The 19,890-nt window shown below is 35.6% G+C and overlaps 1 protein-coding gene and 2 pseudogenes across 1 annotated transcript; all 3 read left to right on the forward strand.

The window, feature by feature from the left end:
* On the forward strand, nucleotides 1-6,313 carry LOC113346775 (annotated as a pseudogene).
* A 944-nt stretch (nucleotides 6,314-7,257) lies between these two features.
* LOC113346776 (expansin-like A1) lies at nucleotides 7,258-9,147 on the forward strand. Its single transcript, XM_026590283.1, has 5 exons — nucleotides 7,258-7,441; nucleotides 7,591-7,700; nucleotides 7,794-7,972; nucleotides 8,435-8,567; nucleotides 8,679-9,147. The coding sequence occupies exons 1-5, from the start codon at nucleotides 7,327-7,329 to the stop codon at nucleotides 8,940-8,942; spliced, it is 801 nt and encodes a 266-aa protein (XP_026446068.1). The 5' UTR covers nucleotides 7,258-7,326; the 3' UTR covers nucleotides 8,943-9,147.
* Nucleotides 9,148-12,393: 3,246 nt separating this feature from the next.
* LOC113350620 lies at nucleotides 12,394-13,810 on the forward strand (annotated as a pseudogene).
* Nucleotides 13,811-19,890: the final 6,080 nt, after the last annotated feature.

The following is a 19,890-nucleotide window of genomic DNA, read 5'->3' on the forward strand; positions in this document are numbered from 1 at the left end:
GCTTTTCGGATTTTGAAGATTGTAGAGAAAAATAAAAGCCGGTTTTGTCCCGGCCATGGATGGATTAAAGCTGTCATCAGATTCTCTTCTGTATAGTTGTGGCGGGAAACCTCTTATTCCACTTGTTTCTACATCTCACTTAATTTCTAAACCTAGATTTCTTAAACCAACAACAAATTGGAATAACTTCACTCTTACAATCGGTATTAATTTCCAACTTATTAGTTAATTTGGTTTCCCAAGGTTGTGTAATTTTCCATCCACTATCCTGTAGCTTAAGTTTAAACTTATGGTGGTTATACAGGTTACAGGTCTTATGCAGGAGTTGGGGTAGGGATATTTCACGATGTGAAGGGGTTACGGACAAAGCGATTTAGAAGATCAAATGCATCAGGTTTTGCTTCTATAATTTGCTTGTTACTGCAATTTATATTCTTGGAGAAATTTGAAGTTCTTCGTTTTTATTCCTAGCTAAAATTAGGAAAATTGATGAGAAATTGGGTTAGGAGTGATGGAGTTGGCGTGGGAAATTATCTTCTGTGATGGAGTTGGTAGGGATATTTCTTGATGTGCTATGTAGAGAACACATCATCCAAGAAACTAGTTTCCATGAATTTCAGATTCATACAGTTTTCTTTTCCTACTCGTATTTGGTTTCCATATATATATATATATATATATATATTTTTGATGGAATATATATAGTAGTGATGTATAGGCATCCACATATATATATATATATATATAGGAATCATAAAGAGGCGTCTATGTTCTTTACATTGACAGCAGTGTGTTTATTTATGAATCCATTGGATTCAACCAAGCTATCGGTTGTTTATTTGGATCCATTAATCCAGAGTTTGTGCTTCTGCTAACTAGTTACACCAAATTATTTTGACTTCTTCAGTTTTTCACAGCTTCAGTACAACCTGTTACCACAGAAGTGATGGAGGATAAGCCCAAGGATCTCTCAGTTAGTGGGGATTCAATACGTCGTCGATTTTTAGAATTTTATGCTTCCCGTGGTCACAAGATCCTCCCAAGTTCTTCGCTCGTACCCGATGATCCAACAGTTTTACTTACAATTGCTGGAATGCTGCAGTTCAAACCTATATTTCTTGGAAAGGTATGGGGTTTTCATCGGTGCGCTATGTATTATTGTTTCCTTAAAGAATTCTCATCCAAATAGAATCTTCTAAAATACCCTGACAGAAAATGTTAACTGATACGAGCATGATTATAGGTATGGAAATTACTGATCAAAAGAACTATGTGGCAGTTTTCTTGTATGAGTTTATAGGTATTCAGGAATGATTTTGTGTCTGTATACTATCGGTGACACAAGCATCTATACTTTGTTTCGATATAGTAATTAGAATTTTTCTCCCTTAGTTTTGAGTAGTTCTGTGAAACAATGAGCAAGTCCTCTTAGAAACTTAGTAACCGATTTCTTATATTGCCGTGGTTAAATAACTAAGATTACATGAGTCTTTGTTACATAGTTTCAGAGGTGTCATTGTACTGCGAAGTAATTTTGGGAATGCTGCAACTGGTTAAGTTTTCTTTCTGTAACCAATTTATGGCAAGTAAATAGATTGCTGCAACATGTAGGTACCTAGACAAGTAGCTCGTGCTACAACTTCGCAGAAGTGCATCCGGACAAATGATGTGGAGAATGTAGGTAAAACATCTAGACATCAAACGTTTTTTGAGATGCTGGGAAACTTCAGTTTTGGCGATTAATTTAAAAGAGAAGCAATCAATTGGGCATGGGAGCTTTCGACCAAGGAGTATGTATTTTGCTTTTCTTGCTTTTGGGCTATGCATTAAGCTTGTTTGCAATATTTAACTGAAGCATGATCTATATCTTGAATGATGTTAGTAGCTTGCGATCTATAATGGGTTCAACTTGTTAATATAGATGCTAGGGGTGGGGTCAGATAGTTCATACCCAGTAGTACCTATAAGTGTCAGCATATCGATGTTGAAAGAAATTTTATTCGACTGGCACTGGATACTGCAACAGAAATATATATTTTAGTAATTTTGAGTGCACTAACAGAGTTCATCTGACCCATCAATGATCTCTTTGTTTATCCGTTTTGTATTTAACATCAGGCTTACTCCTTAACATCAGCCTTCTGCTCCTTAGACTGTGAAAGTAATCTAACGCTATGAAAATGTGAAACTGCTATCCAATTGAATAGATGTGTGACCCTCTCCTAGTTCTTGAACTGAGAATTTAGTATTTCAGCTATTTGTAGGACACCATATTTTCTGAAAGTATACTAAAAAAATAAATAAATATAAAAAATAATTGCCGTGCAATATCGTCAAAACAAAGTCTTGTTCATCTTCCTGATTAGATGATGCTATTTCTATTACCTCCCCCTTCTATGCTGCACGCTAGCTGCATCCCTATCGTGTTTATCTATTTTCATATACGACAAGACAGCTTTATACTGTTGTCATGTCTATTTGGTTTTGTACTGTAAAGTGATTGGCATTTGCACTTTGGAATTTCAATTAATTATAACGTCACTTGCGACAGAGCATGCACCAATTTGTTGTCTCTATATTGCTTTCTATAGGTTCAAGTTGCCACCTGAGAATTTGTGGATTAGCATTTCTGAAGATGATGACGAAACTTTCTCCATATGGCATGATGAGGTGAGCAATTGCTCCATTTTAATCTAGATACGCCGTTTCTTTTGTTGATACTTGTACATGCTAATTCATGTTAACTATTACTACAGTTTATTTTCAATTTATTTTCTAATGAATCCTTTGTGTAAGCATCATATTCTGTATGTTCTGGAAGTGTACAATGGGTTTTCTTGCATCAGAGAGAGTGAGTGTGTTTATTTTTTTCACTGATTAAGTGATACCTTATCTGCACCAGCTAGGTGTTCCTGCAGAGCGTATAAAGAGAATGGGTGCAGAAGACAACTTCTGGACTAGTGGAGTTACCGGTCCCTGTGGTCCATGCTCTGAGATTTATTATGATTTCCATCCCCAGAGAGGATATTCAGATACGGTAAGTACTCTTTCATTTCAACTCAGAACCATGCTTGACCTTATTCCAAGTTTTGCTTGTACTGGTACTGATTTTGGAGCAATGCAAATGCAGGACTTGAATGATGATAGTAGGTTTATAGAATTTTACAACCTGGTCTTCATGCAATATAATAAGAAGGATGATGGCTCCCTAGAACCACTAAAGCAGATGAATATAGACACTGGTCTTGGTCTCGAGCGAATGGCTCGCATCCTGCAAAAGGTATTTATTCGTAGTATCACGAGCTTGTGATAATTACAAGTTTATAATAGCCTTTCTCCGTGGTGGAATTTTATTTGCTCAAGTTTAAATCAGGTAGCATTTTTACCCTGATATCTCGTCCACCTTCTACTACAGGTTGACAACAATTACGAAACTGACTTGATTTATCCTATCATGGAGAAGGCCTCAGAGTTAGCAATGATCCCATATGCTGAAGCAGAAGAACACATAAAGACCAATTTCAAAGTATGGTGTCACTGATGAGTCGTCTGTTTCTTTCTAAAGTATTTTATTGCACTATTAACTTTGATGTGGTATGTTGCTGTCGAGCAAATTAAATGGCAGTCTTTCATTGTTTAAATAATTTCTATCATTTTTCTAATTCTGTGCAGATTATTGGAGACCATATACGAGCAGTTGTTTATCTCTTATCAGAAGAACTGTTCGTATTGGCAGACTACTTGGTATAAAGGGGGATTGCAACGGAGCTTTTCTTCCAGCAATTGCAGAAAAAGTGATTGAATTAAGCACCCAAATAGACTCGGACGTAAAGTCTAGGGCATCCCATATTCTCGATGAGTTGAAAAGGGAAGAGCTACGGTTCGTGCAGACGCTAGAGAGAGGAGAAAAACTGCTTGACCAGTTGTTAACCGAGGCACTGTTAAGTTCGGAAGGGGATGGAAATTCACCTTGTTTGTCTGGCAAGAATGCCTTTCTTCTGAATGACACATTTGGTTTTCCGGTAGAAATAACTGTGGAAGTTGCTGAAGAAAGAGGTGTTAGTGTAGATTTAAACGGTTTTGATATAGAAATGGAGAACCAGCGGCGTCAATCCCAGGCAGCTCACAATACAATCAAACTTGCAGTTGGAGACACATCGGAGCTTACAGAGAGTGTTTCTGACACAGAGTTTTTAGGGTATAATACCCTCTCAGCCAGAGCAATAATAAAGGGCCTGATATTTGAAGGCAGCTCAGTAAATCAGGTTTCTGAAGGAAATGATGTTGAAGTTTTGTTAGATAGGACACCTTTCTATGCTGAATCCGGTGGGCAAATAGGAGACAGTGGCTCTCTCTATCTCACACTAGGTGAGAGTAAACGAAAGACTGTTGTTAAGATTAATGATGTGAAAAAGTCTTTTGGAAATATATTTGTTCATAAGGGCAAGGTTGTGGAAGGAGCTATCGAGGTAGGAAAAGAGGTGGAGGCTGAAGTAGATCCAAAACTTAGGCAGCGTGCCAAGGTATAAATTTCAGTGTTAGCTTTAATTTTTTTCATCACATCTCATGGTTGAGTAAATCTTTCATCTCTAGCTGCCTGCTTATTCTGTTTGTGGGTATCCATTAGAAGATTTATACATGGGTCTATGGTTTTGATGTGCAGGTTCACCATACTGCTACACATTTGCTACAAGCTGCACTTAAAAGTGTAATAGGCCAGGAAACATCTCAAGCGGGGATCACTGGTGGCGTTTGAACGTCTCCGGTTTGATTTCAATTTTGACCGACCACTCCAAGACAACCAGATCGCTGAAGTTGAAGAATTAATCAATGGGTGGATTGGTAATGCAACTAATTTTGATACTAAAGTGATGGCCTTGACAGATGCAAAAAATGCCGGAGCAATTGCAATGTTTGGTGAAAAATATGGAGAGGAGGTCTGGCTCATCTTTATTCATGTTCAAGTTCTATTTTATTTTTTTAAAGAGTGACAGGTGGTAGCTGATTGGTCCACATTGTTTCCCTATTAGTTTGGGATTACCAGCAACATTGTATGATCTCATTTCCTATATTTTTTTTTCTTTACAATGTGTGGTAGGTACGAGTTGTAGAGGTTCCAGGTGTATCAGTGGAGCTCTGTGGTGGGACCCATGTCAGCAATACTTCAGAGATACGGGGTTTCAAGATAATTTCAGAGCAGGGAATTGCATCAGGAGTTAGGCGTATTGAAGCTGTAGCTGGTGAAGCATACATTGATTATATGAATGTTCGAGATAGCCACATGAAACATCTATGCTCCACCCTCAAAGTATGTTCCTCTACCGATATATATTTTCCTTGTAAAGTTATACGTAATTCCATGGAAGCACCTGGGGTTGATTATGTGAATATTATGCATCTGCACAGGTAAAACCTGAAGATTTGACGACAAGAGTGGAATGTCTGATGGAGGATTTGCGGATGGCGAGAAATGAAATTTCAGCTGTGCGCTCTAAAGCAGCAGTATACAAGGCAAGCAACCCTTGTGACCAAAGCTTTCTCTATTGGAACTTCCACAAACATACGGTAATAATATCATCCTTGGCAAGTTATCTGTACAAAAGATCTTTTATTTTCTCTAGATTTTTTTATATTCCTCAATAAAGAAATTTTCTAAAGTCGCTGAACTCAAAATTCTTTCCCACTCATATATTCCACAGGGTTCTTGTTGAGAATATGGATGATTTGGATGCTGATTCTTTGAAAAGCGCAGCTGAATATTTGGTTGATACATTAGAAGATCCTGCTGCGGTGATCCTTGGGTCATCTCCTGGTGAAGGTAAGGTGAGTTTGGTTGCTGCATTTAGCACAGAAGCAGTCAAACTTGGAATCCAAGCAGGTAAGTTTATAGGACCCATAGCGAAGTTGTGCGGTGGAGGAGGTGTGGCCAATTTTGCTCAGGCAGGTGGAAAGAAACCTGAAAACTTGTCAGACGCCCTTGAAAAGGCTAAAACCGATCTGGTAGCAGTTCTGTCAGAGAAAGCAATCTGAAGCTACAACAGGTGTTGGAACTTGGAACTTCAGTTGTCAATATGACCCAACTTGGTGAATTAAAGTACCTCAAACAAGGGAGAAGAAATTTGTTTCGATTTCTTCTTCCAAATTACTACTCTCAGACTTGACATTTTTGTACAGGAAGATGTTACCAGAAGCTGGTTAGTCATTCTTTTTCTTCTGTAAAGTTTTAACAGTTAACATGTAATTAGTTAGGAACAACTTATGGTGATTATAAAGCATGACATAATCTCGAGTTTAACGGCCTTGTGTTGCATAATTGCATTCACTTATTGATTGTTGAATCAGCTAAACTGGGCTTTCAGTCGTGGAGGCACACCAAAAGTTCCAATCAATTGCGCTTATCTTTGAGCCCTGAAGTGGATTTGAAATATAGTTGGTATGGTAAGCATAGCAAACAATTTGATTCTGGGTTACATTATGATAATTGAGCTTAGAGGGAGGGTTAGGATAATGTGGACTCTGGGTTACATTATGTATATCAGCTAAACTCAATCCGTCATACTAATCAACTACTCACCCATCTCTATCCAAACAATTAATCTGCGCCACCTGTTAGTATTATCATGAATGAGACGCGCATAGTTTTTGTTTTCTTAGTTTTTGTTTAGTTGGCGTTAGTAGAATTCCTCTTTTTTGTTAAAGGGATTGGATAAGCTCGATGTTTTAAGATCAGTTTTGTGTTTTGCATTATTTGTTGCGTTAATAATAACATCAGTGGTGTAATGCATTATTTACTGGACCATATCATCTTCATTGACTCCATTATAATAAAATAATCACTTAGGTGCAACATCAAAAAAAGAAAAGAAAAAAAGATTAACACTTTAACTTATTAGTTACTCACGACATCCAAATTAGCCTTCTTGTTCTCACTTTACTACCTACCCAATGATTTTTATATGCAGTGCATGCACTACACTAGAGAGTTGAGATGAGTCGGTGAAACTATCACTAGCTCAAAACCCATAAAAGGAGATCGAAAACAAAAAACAACGCGTTTCTCTCATCTCACTCTGTGTGTGTATCCTGCAAATCAGCGAATTCTTGTCTCTTTCATGTCCATTTCCCATTAAAAAAGCCTTTTTTTTTTATCTAAAACAAGCAAATCTAATCACTTTCAGTTTCAACTGCCATCTGTATTCCACTCTCTTTACCGGGTTCACATTCCCTCTCCACTTGTATAAATAACACACTTCTGAATCATCACTTCTCACACACATTCTTCTTCTAAACTCGAAGTCTCAAACTCAAACTCAAGACCGATTAAATATGAGTATCTTTCTCTGTTTAATGTTCAGTATCTTAATCTCTTACTCAGCTGCTTGTGATCGTTGTGTTCATCAAAGCAAGGCTGCCTATTTCACTTCATCTTCTTCACTCTCTTGTAAGTTCCTTTCTCTTGTTTCATTGATTCTACTAATCATGCAATTAAAACCCTTCGGTCTGAAAAGAAGACATATACCCAACAGAATTTATTTGCAAAAGGTTAATGGGTTGTTACTAATTTACTAATTCAATTAAATTTTATTGCAGCTGGAGCTTGTGGGTATGGTTCATTAGCAGTAGGTTTTAATGGTGGTCATCTTGCTGCTGGTGTTCCTTCTCTGTTTAGAGATGGTGTTGGCTGTGGAGCTTGCTTTCAGGTAACTACAAAGTCTAGAGCCAAAACAGAGAAAACAGACTTTTTAATTTATTTATTTTTTATAATTCTGTTTTTGTTTTGGGAATTTTTGCAGATAAGGTGTAAGAATCAGAAAATGTGTAGCAATGGAGGAACGAAAGTGATACTAACTGATCTAAATCACAACAATAAAACTGATTTTGTTCTAAGTAACAGAGCTTTTAGGGCCATGGCTGTTGATGGTATGTCTCATGATCTTCTCAAGCTTGGAATTGTCGATGTTGAATACAAGAGGTAAGCAGCAAATAACTTTTTAAATTCCCGTTATTTGCAGTATCACTCCCGATTTTTCGGTTTTGGTTTCATTTCTTTTAAACTAAAAACGGTTTAAGCTAGGTGTTACGTGTTAGTGTTAGGACCAGACCAGGCTAAAGTTTTTATTTTGTGGAAACTAGTAAGCAGCATATCATTTTCAGCCTCTCTGGTTGTGAAGTGGGATGCAAAGTGCTGTGGCTGAGTGAAAGTTATGATTTGAAACCGAAGTTTAGTGGGATCGTGACAAGAATAAGTGATTTCAATCTAGACTCCAATAACAACTTCTTAGTTAGAGAGGTCTTGGTGGATTTGTTACACCTACCTACACATTTGTGAATTGGGAGGCTTGGAACCAAAAAAAAAAAAAGACGTTGATGATAAATGATAATCTTTAGTCGACTGTAAATTTAACATCATGATTGTTGTATTTTGACATTGCAGGATACCATGTGAATACAAATCCAAGAATTTGTCTGTTAAAATAGAAGAGAAGAGCCTAAAACCCAATTATTTGGCTATTAAGTTTCTTTACCAAGGTGGTCAAACAGACATTGTGTCTGTCGATATAGCGCAGGTAAACTATAATATACAGTTCTACTCTCTTAAAGCATATGGCATAAAGGCTTGTGCCTTTTTGCAACCCATTTTCAGTTTATGAAAGATTTTACTGATCTTGATTTTCTAGGTTGGGAGTGCAAATTGGAGATACATGAGTAGGAATGCTAATGGAGTAGTGTGGGAAACAAGTAGAGTACCAGCTGGGGCATTGCAAATTAGAATGCTGGTGACAGGGGGTTTTGATGGCAAAATGATATGGGCAAACAATGAAGTGATTCCTGCTAACTGGAAAGTCGGTGAAATCTATGATTCAGGTGTTCAAATTACTGATATTGCTCAAGAAGGTTGTGCGTCTTCATCTGCTAGTTGTGAACATGAACATTGGAACTGAAGAGGTCATTTTGGTCAGGGTTTTCTTTTTCTTTTATCATGTTACTAGATATTGGTTTTGTTAAGCTTAAGAATCTCTTTATAGTGTATACTGTTGTGGATAAACTGCGTACATTAGAACTGTTATTTTCAAGGTTTTACATTAAAAAAAAAATTGGATGTCTTTTTTGCTAAGGGTAACAATATTATAAACAACTCTTCATCAATTTTGTTCCACATAGGCCTATTCCTATGCATCGTGTCAACAAATATTCATTCGCCATGTCACTTTGGTAAAAGAGTTAATTATAGCGCGTATAAATACAACAGCTCCCCTCTCATTCCTCTTCACACCTATTCTTTCTTACTTCCTTTCAGATACGAGTGAGAAGCCAAAAAGAAAAAGAAACAGAAAAGTCAAAAAAATCTAATAGCATCTCATCTAATGGATTAAATTATATGCATGATAAAGAATATGAGTTTTTAACATGTTAGACAACTAGCTGGTGATGGTGTATTTCCTGTGCACATATCTGGCCATCCAGATTGGGTTAATTCACTCTCTGTAAGAGATGGGTGGTCTGAGTTCCGTATGGTGTTCAGTTTACTTCCCGATTAGATAATTGTTTCTTCACTGGAGTTTATGACAACTCTAAAGGTGAGAATCCTAGCTGTGTGTTCCTAGCATTCCTGGATAATCTTTAAAGTTTATGGGCAATGGAATCGCAAACTAAAATACTTGTAAGGAATACGGCTGAGAGAACATAAGGTTTGGATGAAGGAGGATTGGAGAATGGTAAGACCCAATAAGAGCCGGATGGGTGACAATTATATCACGACTGACAGAAATTCAATATATATTTGCAAGTGTTCTGTACAGTGTAACTTGGATTTTGTTTGGTTTCTTTTGCTTAATTGATTAGGTATAAATAGGCTACATGAATCCAAATCAAGCAAACCTATATCCTCGATGATGGTTCTGATATTGCTGATTAATTCAGGATTAATAGGTTTGTGATGGGCTGTCGTAGGCTCAACAAATTAATAAATATATTTCTCACTAATTAACTGGTAATATAGCGGTAGTAAGAGATCGTTCCCACAAAGAACTGTGTAATTGATAGGTTATTTGTATTAGCAAAATAAAGTAAATAACACAAAAGGAGGGTTTTGGTTGTAAGATAAATAGAAAGGCAATAAAGAAGAAAAGATATGATTAAGGAATCCTTCGCTCGTTACCAAGCGTTAACTAGATTAGAATATTTATCTATCGTTCCTAAGAACCATTCATCGCCAACCGTAGAATAACAGCTAGATCAGTGTTACCCCTAAAACTCCTTCAATCACTGGATACGGAAGTTCTCGGCTACCAGATTCTATCCAACGAACCACCAAGTAGTAGATCACTCAAGGTGTAATCCAATCGAACGCCTTAAGCTTTGTGAATTTAGGTTGATCCCAGTAGTTAAACTCTTAGATCAAGGTTTACTTGCTGGTGTTTTTTCACACACGATTGCTCCACAGAATCTCTCTGTAAGGTCTCGTGATTTCTACTTGTTTAGAGAGTTAATCGACGATTACTTATCTCATAACTTCTACTAGCGGTAGAACAATCAATAGACTAATCTAGTATGCATCCCAAATCAATCTAAAAATCATTCATAAACCCTAGATATGGTAAAGACAAACGAAGATGATAAAAACTCTCAATAGATTTGTATTAGTAATAAAGCTTCACACTTAGAACATTGAATTCATCCTTAATCAACAAAGGATTTAGCTACTCGTATTACAAAGAAGAATGAATAATGGTGGTTTCCCCCTAAAGGAGTAAACCCTAGGTTTTGATATAGAATTTGTGATATGAGATCGATGATATTCTTTTACATAACCTAATACCTTTTTATAGGTTTACACTACTTGATCTGCAAGTATTTAGTTCGGTTCAAGAACCCGACCGGAAAACACGAAATAACGATCCAAACGTGCCCTTAGGCCTTCCAAGGAGTTTATACACGTTTTCCTACTTGCTAGGTATGCGTACCCGTACGCGTACCTCAAATTCCAGCAGAAATTTTCGGAACTAGGGTATGCGTACGGGTGTCTTCGGAATTCAATAAAAACTTGTTTTGGCCACAACTTCTTCATCCGAACTCGGAATGACCTCATTATTTTTGCATTCTTTTTATCTTTCAATTATCTTCAAGATGATGATGAAAAATATTTAATTTTAATGAGTTAAGATCCGTATTTGGCCCGTCTCTTGATTTTGAGCGTTTTGCTCCTTTTCGTCGCATTTCTTCCACTTCTCTTGGACTTGGGCACTTGGATACTTGGAATACTTCTCTTCTTAGATATTTTCAGCACTCTGTTACTCCTTTTTTGATGATTCACCTATTGGAGACAAACAAGAGAAAACAAGAGTAATAATACGAATACATGCAAGAATAATAACTAAAACAAGTATGAAATGGATACTAAAATCGTATGAATTATGCACTTATCAGTTTGCCACCAGATTTTTCCGCAGGCGAGAGAGTGATGTTTAGGTTTCATATCACTATCCTAGGATGATCGTTGTTGTTTGCTAATTCTTCAAGGAGCTTCCAATCCTTGATGCACGAAGGTTGTTTTGGGTTCCCATAAAGAAAAGAAATATTATTTTCCATCATAGAATTCTTATCTAAGATTCTAAAACCCTACAAGTAACAAAAATATTGATCACTCTCGAAACGTTGCTTAATGTCTACTTTCATAGAGTCATACCAAGTCCCCCAAAAAGTCCAATAAGAAAAACTAAGTTATGGCTGGTGAATTCACACGATTCACTGATTTTAGAGACTAACTTTATCATTTTTGCATCTAGTTTTAGAAAGAAAAATGAAATTCCGGTTTAGAGGAGATACAAAGTTTGTTAAGGTAAGCAGAGGTGGTTTCAAAGCCTATACCCTGAACGTTTGGGATTGAAGATGTTCGGGTTTTAAACGAATTTCGAAATTGTTAGTCGGAATATTCATGGTTTGAATGATCTCAATAGGCGATATATTGTTAAGCAGAAAACAAGAAAATGGAAGCTTGGTATTTTTGTTCTCAAGAGACAAATATCCAACAATGCAATGATTTGGTTGTTTTCCAATCTTGAGATAACAGAAATGTTAAAAGGCTTGATGCTCTATCTGTTGTAAGAAGTGGTGAAATTCTTATGTACGCGGGATGATTTTAATTAAGGTAACAATAGTTGATCATTTGATTGAGCACTACTCTATCAATCTCCTCTGTAAAATTCCCAATTCAAATTTTTAATGGGTTTTTTCTAGTAATTTATGATCCTACGATTTCTTGAAAGAAAATATTTCTGGAAATAAATTGAAGAAATTAGAAGTTATTGGGATCTTCCATGGGTGATTGGTGGTGACTGGAATGTAATTAGGTTTATATATGAGAGAACTTATTGTGTTGAATCCAATAATACAATGGAGAAATTCAATAGGTTCATATCAAGACATGAACTCATTGGTTTGCGCATGAAAGGAGCTTCATATACTTGGACCAACAATCAGGTTCATTGCGTTCGTAACAGGCTTGACATGTATTTTCTTTTAGTTGGTTGGGAAATTCAGTTTCCAAATGTTGTTCAACGGGATCTTGCCAGTCCACGTTCCAATCAAAGTCTTATTGCTCTCATCTGCAATGGGGATAATGGTGGTCCAGGTCCTTTTCGTTGTGAAACATTCTGGTATGCATACCCCAACTTTATTTCTTTTATTGAAAGTGATAGGTTTTCTTTTTCTGTGCCAGGTAGTGTCAGTTTTAGTATGTGAAAAAAGGTTCAACTTTTAAAGCCAATGTTATATTACGGGGAAAGCAAGAGTTTGGATAAATAGACAAAAGAATGGAGGAGTTAGAGGCAGTTTTTGTGCAGCTGTATAAGGAGGAGGGTTTACACAATGGTCTCAATGAAGTACAATGGAATTCTAGGATGCAAGCTAGACAAAACTACAATAACCTTTTTATGGATTTTAGTATGTGCAAAATACTTCAGACCAGAGTTTTTATTTTGTGGAGACTAGTAAACTGCATATTATTTTCATCCTCTCTGGTTGTGAAGTGGGATGCCAAAGTGTTGTGGCTCAGTGAAAGTAATGATTTGAAACCGAAGTTTAGTGGGATCGATACAACAATAAGTGGCTCCTGCAATTCCAATCTAGACTCTAAACTCTAATAACAACTTCTTAGGTAGAGGTCTTGGTGGATTTGTTATACCTACCTACACATTTGTGAATTGGGATCCAAAAAAAATTGTTGATAAATGACAGTCTTTAGTCGATTGTAAATTTAACATCATTCTTATTGTTTTTAACATTGCAGGATACCATGTGAATACAAACCCAAGAATTTGTCTGTTAAAATAGAAGAGAAGAGCCTAAAACCAAATTATTTGGCTATTAAGTTTCTCTATCAAGGTGGTCAAACAGACATAATGTCTGTCGATATAGCGAAGGTAAATTATAATTTACAGTTTTACTCTCTTAATGTATACAACATAAGTTTCTGGCATAAAGGCTTGTGCCTTTTATGCAACCCATCTTCAGTTTACGGAAGATTTTATTGGTCTTGATTTTTTAGGTTGGAACTGCAAATTGGAGATACATGACTAGGAATGCTAATGGAGTAGTATGGGAAACAAGTAGAGAACCAGCTGGGGCATTGCAAATTAGAATGCTGGTGACAGGGGGTTTTGATGGCAAAATTATATGGGCAAACAATGAAGTTATTCCTGCTAACTGGAAAGTTGGTGAAATCTATGATTCAAGTGCTTAAATTACTGATATTGCTCAAGAAGGTTGTGCGTCTTCATATGCTAGTTGTGAACATGAACATTGGAACTGAAGTGGTCATTTTGATCAGGGTTTTGTTTTTCTTTTATCATGTTACTAGCTATTGGTTTTGTTAAGCTTAAGAATCTCTTTATAGTGTATACTATTGTTGATAAACTGTATACATTAGAACTGTTATTTTTAAGGTAGTGATCCTTATAATTACTTTACATTAAAAAAAAGCGGATGTCTTTTTTGCTAAGGGTAACATTATAAACAACTCTTCGTCAATTTTGTTCCACTTAGGCCTATTCCTATACATCGTGTCAAAAAAATACATTCGCCATGCCACTTTGGTAAAAAGTTAAGTGATATTGTTTATTTAGCCGGCGATAGAGTCTATATCGCTGAGTATTATATGAATACCGCTTAATATTGTTAATATCGCCGACATTCAACTCAATATCGCTAATGGTCGACTTTATAGCGCGTATATATACAACACCTCCCCTCTCATTCCTCTTTACACCTATTTTTTCTCCAAAATTCTTTATGTACTTCCTTCCAAATATGAGTGAGAAGTAAAAAAAAAACAGAAAAGTTAAAAGATCTAATAGCATCCCGGCCGGTGGATTAAATTATATGCAGGAAAAATAATATGTGTTTCAACATGTCAAACAACTAGCTTGGGATGGTGTACTTCAGGTGAACATATTTGTCCATCCAGAGTGTATTAATACACCCTCTCTAAGAGGTGGGTGGTCTGAGTTTCGTACGGTGTTCAGTTTACTTCCCCTTTTAGATAGTTGTTTCTTCACTAGTTTAAGTTAGTGACAACTCTATAAGGTGGGAATCCTAGTTGGGTGTTCCTAGCATTCCTGGATAATCTTTAGAGTTTCTGGGTAATGCAACCACAAACTAAAATACTTGTAAGGAATACGGCTGAGAGAACATAAGATTTGGATGAAGGAGGATTGGAGAATGGTAAGACCCAATAAGAGTCAGATGGGTGAAAGTGGTATTACGGCTGACAAAAATCCAATTTGGATTTGCAAGTGCTCTGTATAGTGTAACTTGGATTTTGTGTGGTTTCTTTTGCTTATTTGACTAGGTATAAATAGGCTATATGAATTCAAATCAATCAAACCTATATCCCTAATGATGGTGCTGGTAATGCTGATGAATTTAGGATTAATAGGTTTGCCGCCAGATTTTTCCGCAGCCTAGAGAGTGGTGTTTAGGTTTAATATCACTATCCAAGGATGATTATTGTTGTTTGCTAATTCTTCAAGGAGCTTCCAATCCTTGATGCACAAAGGTTGTTTTGGGTTCCCATAAATAAAAGAAATATTACTTCCATCATAGAGTACCTAAGATTCTAAATTCCTACAAATAACAAAAATATTGATCACTTTCTAAAAGTTGCTTAATGTCTACTTACGTAAAGTCAGACCAAGTATGATAAGTATTGATCTATGTACGTTGGTGACTATTATTATAGAGGCGGAGTTCAGAATAATAATAGACGAAAACTAGAAAACAGAACACACTAGAAACTAGATTCGAAGAAAATATTTCTCTAGATTATGAACAATAAAACTATTACAATTCTTTCTTTGTTATGCTCACAATCTCTTGCTAAGCTTGCTTTTAAAATAATTAATTGTCTCACAATCTTCTTTAGGTGATTTGCCTCTCAAACCTTCTTTCTTAGATGTGTTTGTATCACAAACCACACTATCTAGATCTAAGTGTGTTTGTATCATAAACCACATTCTAGATGTCTTAGCTATGAGCTAAAAATCTCCATTTATATATTTAACGGTTTCACAAACATTCTAGGAATCTATTTCCTTATCTGGGAATAATTCATTTTCTAGGTATATTTCCTTTTCTAAGTATATTACCTTGTCTAGGAAGTATTTCCTTATCTAAGTATACTTCCTTACTTTGGTTTGGTTTCCCAAACCTCTTAGGAATTTATTTTGCTTCTATAGGAATACTGTCTTAAATCAGTAATCTCTCCTAAATTACAATTTTATCCTCAACCTGTCTTGAGGATCACTAGTTCTCGAGGAGAGGAAGATACACATGTATCAAATTCCCACAAAAAGACCAATAAGAGATACTAAGGTATAGCTAGTGAATTCACATGATTCAATGATTTTAGAGACTTTATCATTTTTGCATCTAGTTTCAGAAAGAAAAAAGAAATTCCAGTTTAGAGGAGATACAAAGTTTGTTAAGGTAAGTAGAGGTGGTTTTAGAGCCTATACCCTAAAAGTTTGGGATTGAAGATGTTTGTTTTTTAAATGAATTTCGAAACTGTTAGTTGGAATATTCACGGTTTGAATGATCTCAATAGACGATATATTGTTAAGCAAAAAACAAGAGAATGGAATCCTAGTATTTTTGTTCTCAAGAGATAAATATCCAACAATGCAATGATTTGGTTGTTTTCCAATCTTGAGATAACAGAAATGTTAAAAGGCTTGATGCTCTATCTGTTGTAAGAAGTGGTGAAATTTTATGTACGCGGGATGATTTTAAGCTAACAATAGTTGATCACTTGATTGAGCACTACTCTATCAATATTCTCTGTCAAAATCCCAATTCAAATTTTGAATGGGTTTTTTCTGGTGTTCATGCTCCTACGATTTTCTTGAAAGAAAAGATTTCTGGAGAGAAATTGAAGGAATTAGAAGTTATTGGGATCTTCCATGGGTGATGGGTGGTGACTGGAATGTAATTAGATTTATATATGTGAGAACTTATTGTGTTGAATCCAATAATACAATGGAGAAATTCAATAGGCTCATATCAAGACATGAACTCATTGGTTTGCCCATGAAAGGAGCTGCATACACTTGGACCAACAATCAGGTTCATAGTGTTCGTAGCAGGCTTGACAGATATTTTATTTTAGTTGGTTGGGAAATTAAATTTTCCAAATGTTGTTCAATGGGATCTTTCCAGTCCACGTTCTGATCAAAGTCTTATTGCTCTCATCTGCAATGGGGTTAAAGGTGGTCCAGGTCCTTTTCGTTGTGAAACATTCTGGTATGCACACCCCGACTTTATTTTGAAAGTGCTAGTTTTCTTTTTCTGTGTCAGGTAGTGTCGGTTTTAGTATGTGCAAAAAGCTTCAAATTTTAAAGCCAATGTTAGATTATGGGGAAATCAAGAGTTTGGATAAATAGACAAAAGAATGGAGGAGTTGGAGGCAATTTTTGTGCAGCAGGATAAGGAGGAGGGTTTACACAATGGTCTCAATAAAGTGCAATGGAATCATAGGATGCAAGCTAGATATGACTACAATAATTTTTTACAGGTTTTAGTATGTGCAAAAAGCTTCAGCTTTTAAAGCCAATGCGTAGAATATGGATAAATTTTTGATGGGGCGCAATAGATGATTGGGGCGTGAGGGACAAATAAGAAGTTGCCACTTGTCATTTCAGTTAATAGTTTGTAACAGATTAAAATTCTCGTTATTTAAGGGGAGGGTATTTACGGTGTAAATTAATAATAGCCTTAATTTACGGTTCTTCTTCGTTTCTTCTCTATTTTTCTCCAAATATCTTCAGCCAGAAGACATGATTTCTCCACTTTCAATATTCAATCAAAATATCACCTCTTTATCTATTCTGAGTGGAAGAAGATAAATAGTTACAAAAAATAGATAATTGATAAAACACAACGAAAGCGCCCAAATTCCATGGAATTATGGAAACTAGATCGCATCCCAACTCCCAAACCTCGAACACAGTACAATAACAAAGGAAAATAAATTTCCAATTAAGAAAAATCCGGAGAGAAAAACACCATTACAAAAACCCATGTCACGAAACTAACTTTAATTTTCCAGAAAACGAAAAAAAGGGTTATTTTGTTTTTGGTACTCAGGTTTTTTCCAGTTTTTGAGTTTGGTCTAACATTTTTCCAGCTTGGTGTTTGGTACTTGGAATTCACGTTGACTTCCGTTGACCAGGTTAAATATTGACTTCTGTTTATAAATTATTAATATATATATATAATTAAATTGTGAAATCAGATTACAATTATACCCATCACCTTATTAACATTTTCATTACATCAAACTCATCTTCTCTTCCATCATCGCCGCAGCCACCGTCGAGCATCATCTTCAGTAGCAGCACCTCTCCAACTCTAATGGCAGCAACATCACCAACTCACTTTGATCACCAGTAATCTTCCTTTCTTTGATTTACAGTATCAGTAAACTCTCCTAGTTTCAGAACAACTCCCATCTTTTCCATCAATTCAACGGCTATTATCAGAGTCTCTCGATCTTCAAATTACACAGTGAAGTTGCTCTTCTTCTCATTCATGCATCTCTGATTCAAACTCATACCACTTCTCTTTATCTGTTTCTCGGCATCAAAATCAATAAAAAAAAATCCTCCATTAATATCTTCCATTTATCACTTCAATCGACAGAAACAACTATTCTTCCATTACCTCAATCAAACCCCATCTCCAATTTCTTTTCTTCTCTGCTTCAAATCTTCAAATGAGCAACAGTCACAAACCAGACCCCCTTTCTTCTTTCAACTGTGAATTTGGGTAAGAACTGATATCAAGGATTCTCCAACTCGTCATGTCACTTCCATCAACTTCACAACATCATCACAAATCCTACCATCATTAATGGCATCAAATCACCGAGATGCAAAATCTGTTCATTCAGCTAATTTTTTTTAGTTGTAAATCATCAATCTCTTGAATAAATCTTGACTACACCCTTCTGAAACCAAAATTAGATTGGTGAATATGAAACAAGAACCAATAACTTCTTCTTGTCTCATAAAAATCGCAAATTGAAACCCTAATAAAATCGCAAATTGAAGACCTAATAAAATAACAAACCCGTGTTGAATTTATTATTTCAAGAAATCAAATTGAAAGTCAAAGAACAATCGAACTCTAATTTAAGTTTTTGTTTGAAACCCCAATTCTTCAAAAAGAAACAAACAAACCCTAAGTGAACACAGAATCCTAATCATCTCTGCAACATAAGTAGCAAATCACATAACTATAGTTTTTTTCATTATCAAATCCAAGTCTGATATGTTTATATGATGATTTTAACGAAAAGAGAAAAAAAATACATCGCAGGTTCTACATAATGGAGACCACAATAGCAGTAGCTGGGACTGGGACAAAAGAGAAAGTTATGTCGTGGGCCAGCAACTGGTAGATAAGGTGGAAGATAAAATGGGATCATAGATTTTTTTTATATACTTATTAACCGTTAGATCAAATCCACTTTAGGGGTATCATTGTAAACTCATATTTTTCAAAATTTTTATTTTCATAAAATTAATTAAAGCCTAGTCATAAATGGTCAATAGGAGTCAACGTGAATTTCAAGCACCAAACACCAAGCTGGACAAATGTTAGACCAAACTCAAAAGTTGGACAAAACTTGAGTACCAAAAAAAAATAACCCAATTTTTTTTAAAAACAATACGCAACTCGTTGAAAGAAAATAAGCTTTTAACCAAATTGTTCCTCTTTCTTCCTCTTCGCCATTTTATTCCTGTTCCTTTTGATTCCCAACCTTACCTCGATTAAAAATTGAATACCCACTAAGAAAATGTAAGTTATATACATCACTACTTGAAATTTTGAAATTACTGATAAATTTACATTTCTAATTCAAAAACATAGTATAGATCATGGTATGCTATAGATATGAAAGTAATGGTTGTTGATGATATAAAATGATTTAAAATGTGATAAAGATTTGAAAATCTCCCCTTTCTGTCAGGTAATTTCAACGGATCATCGAAATCATGATTTTGATTATTTTTGTATGAATTGTATTAATGGGGGAAAATCAGTGAGTTTGTTTATTCATTGTTTTAATTTTTGTTTTATAAACAGGTTGTTAGAGCAATTTGTGTAGGAGGCAAGCAGTTGATATATTTGGAGAAGAAGAAGAAATATTTTAATATTTGAAAAACGAGAAAGTTTTTAGAATCACCGAAATATCCTTCCATCTGATTAACAAGAACTTTAATTCTTTATAAACCATTAACTGAAATGACAATACTTCAAAGAACAAAAACTGAATTGACAAATGGTAGCTCCCTATTTGTCCCTCATGGCCCATCGTATATTTCCCCATCA

Source organism: Papaver somniferum, chromosome 2 (genome assembly GCF_003573695.1).
Source record: "Papaver somniferum cultivar HN1 chromosome 2, ASM357369v1, whole genome shotgun sequence".
Lineage (NCBI taxonomy): Eukaryota > Viridiplantae > Streptophyta > Magnoliopsida > Ranunculales > Papaveraceae > Papaver > Papaver somniferum.

What these genes read in the sequence shown, in the direction of transcription:
- LOC113346776 (XM_026590283.1), top strand. Translation starts at nt 7,327, where the DNA reads ATGAGTATCTTTCTCTGTTTAATGTTCAGTATCTTAATCTCTTACTCA. An exon ending in TTCATCTTCTTCACTCTCTT is followed by an intron (nt 7,442 to 7,590) that starts GTAAGTTCCTTT and finishes ATTTTATTGCAG; the next exon opens with CTGGAGCTTGTGGGTATGGT. An exon ending in TGTCTGTCGATATAGCGCAG is followed by an intron (nt 8,568 to 8,678) that starts GTAAACTATAAT and finishes TTGATTTTCTAG; the next exon opens with GTTGGGAGTGCAAATTGGAG.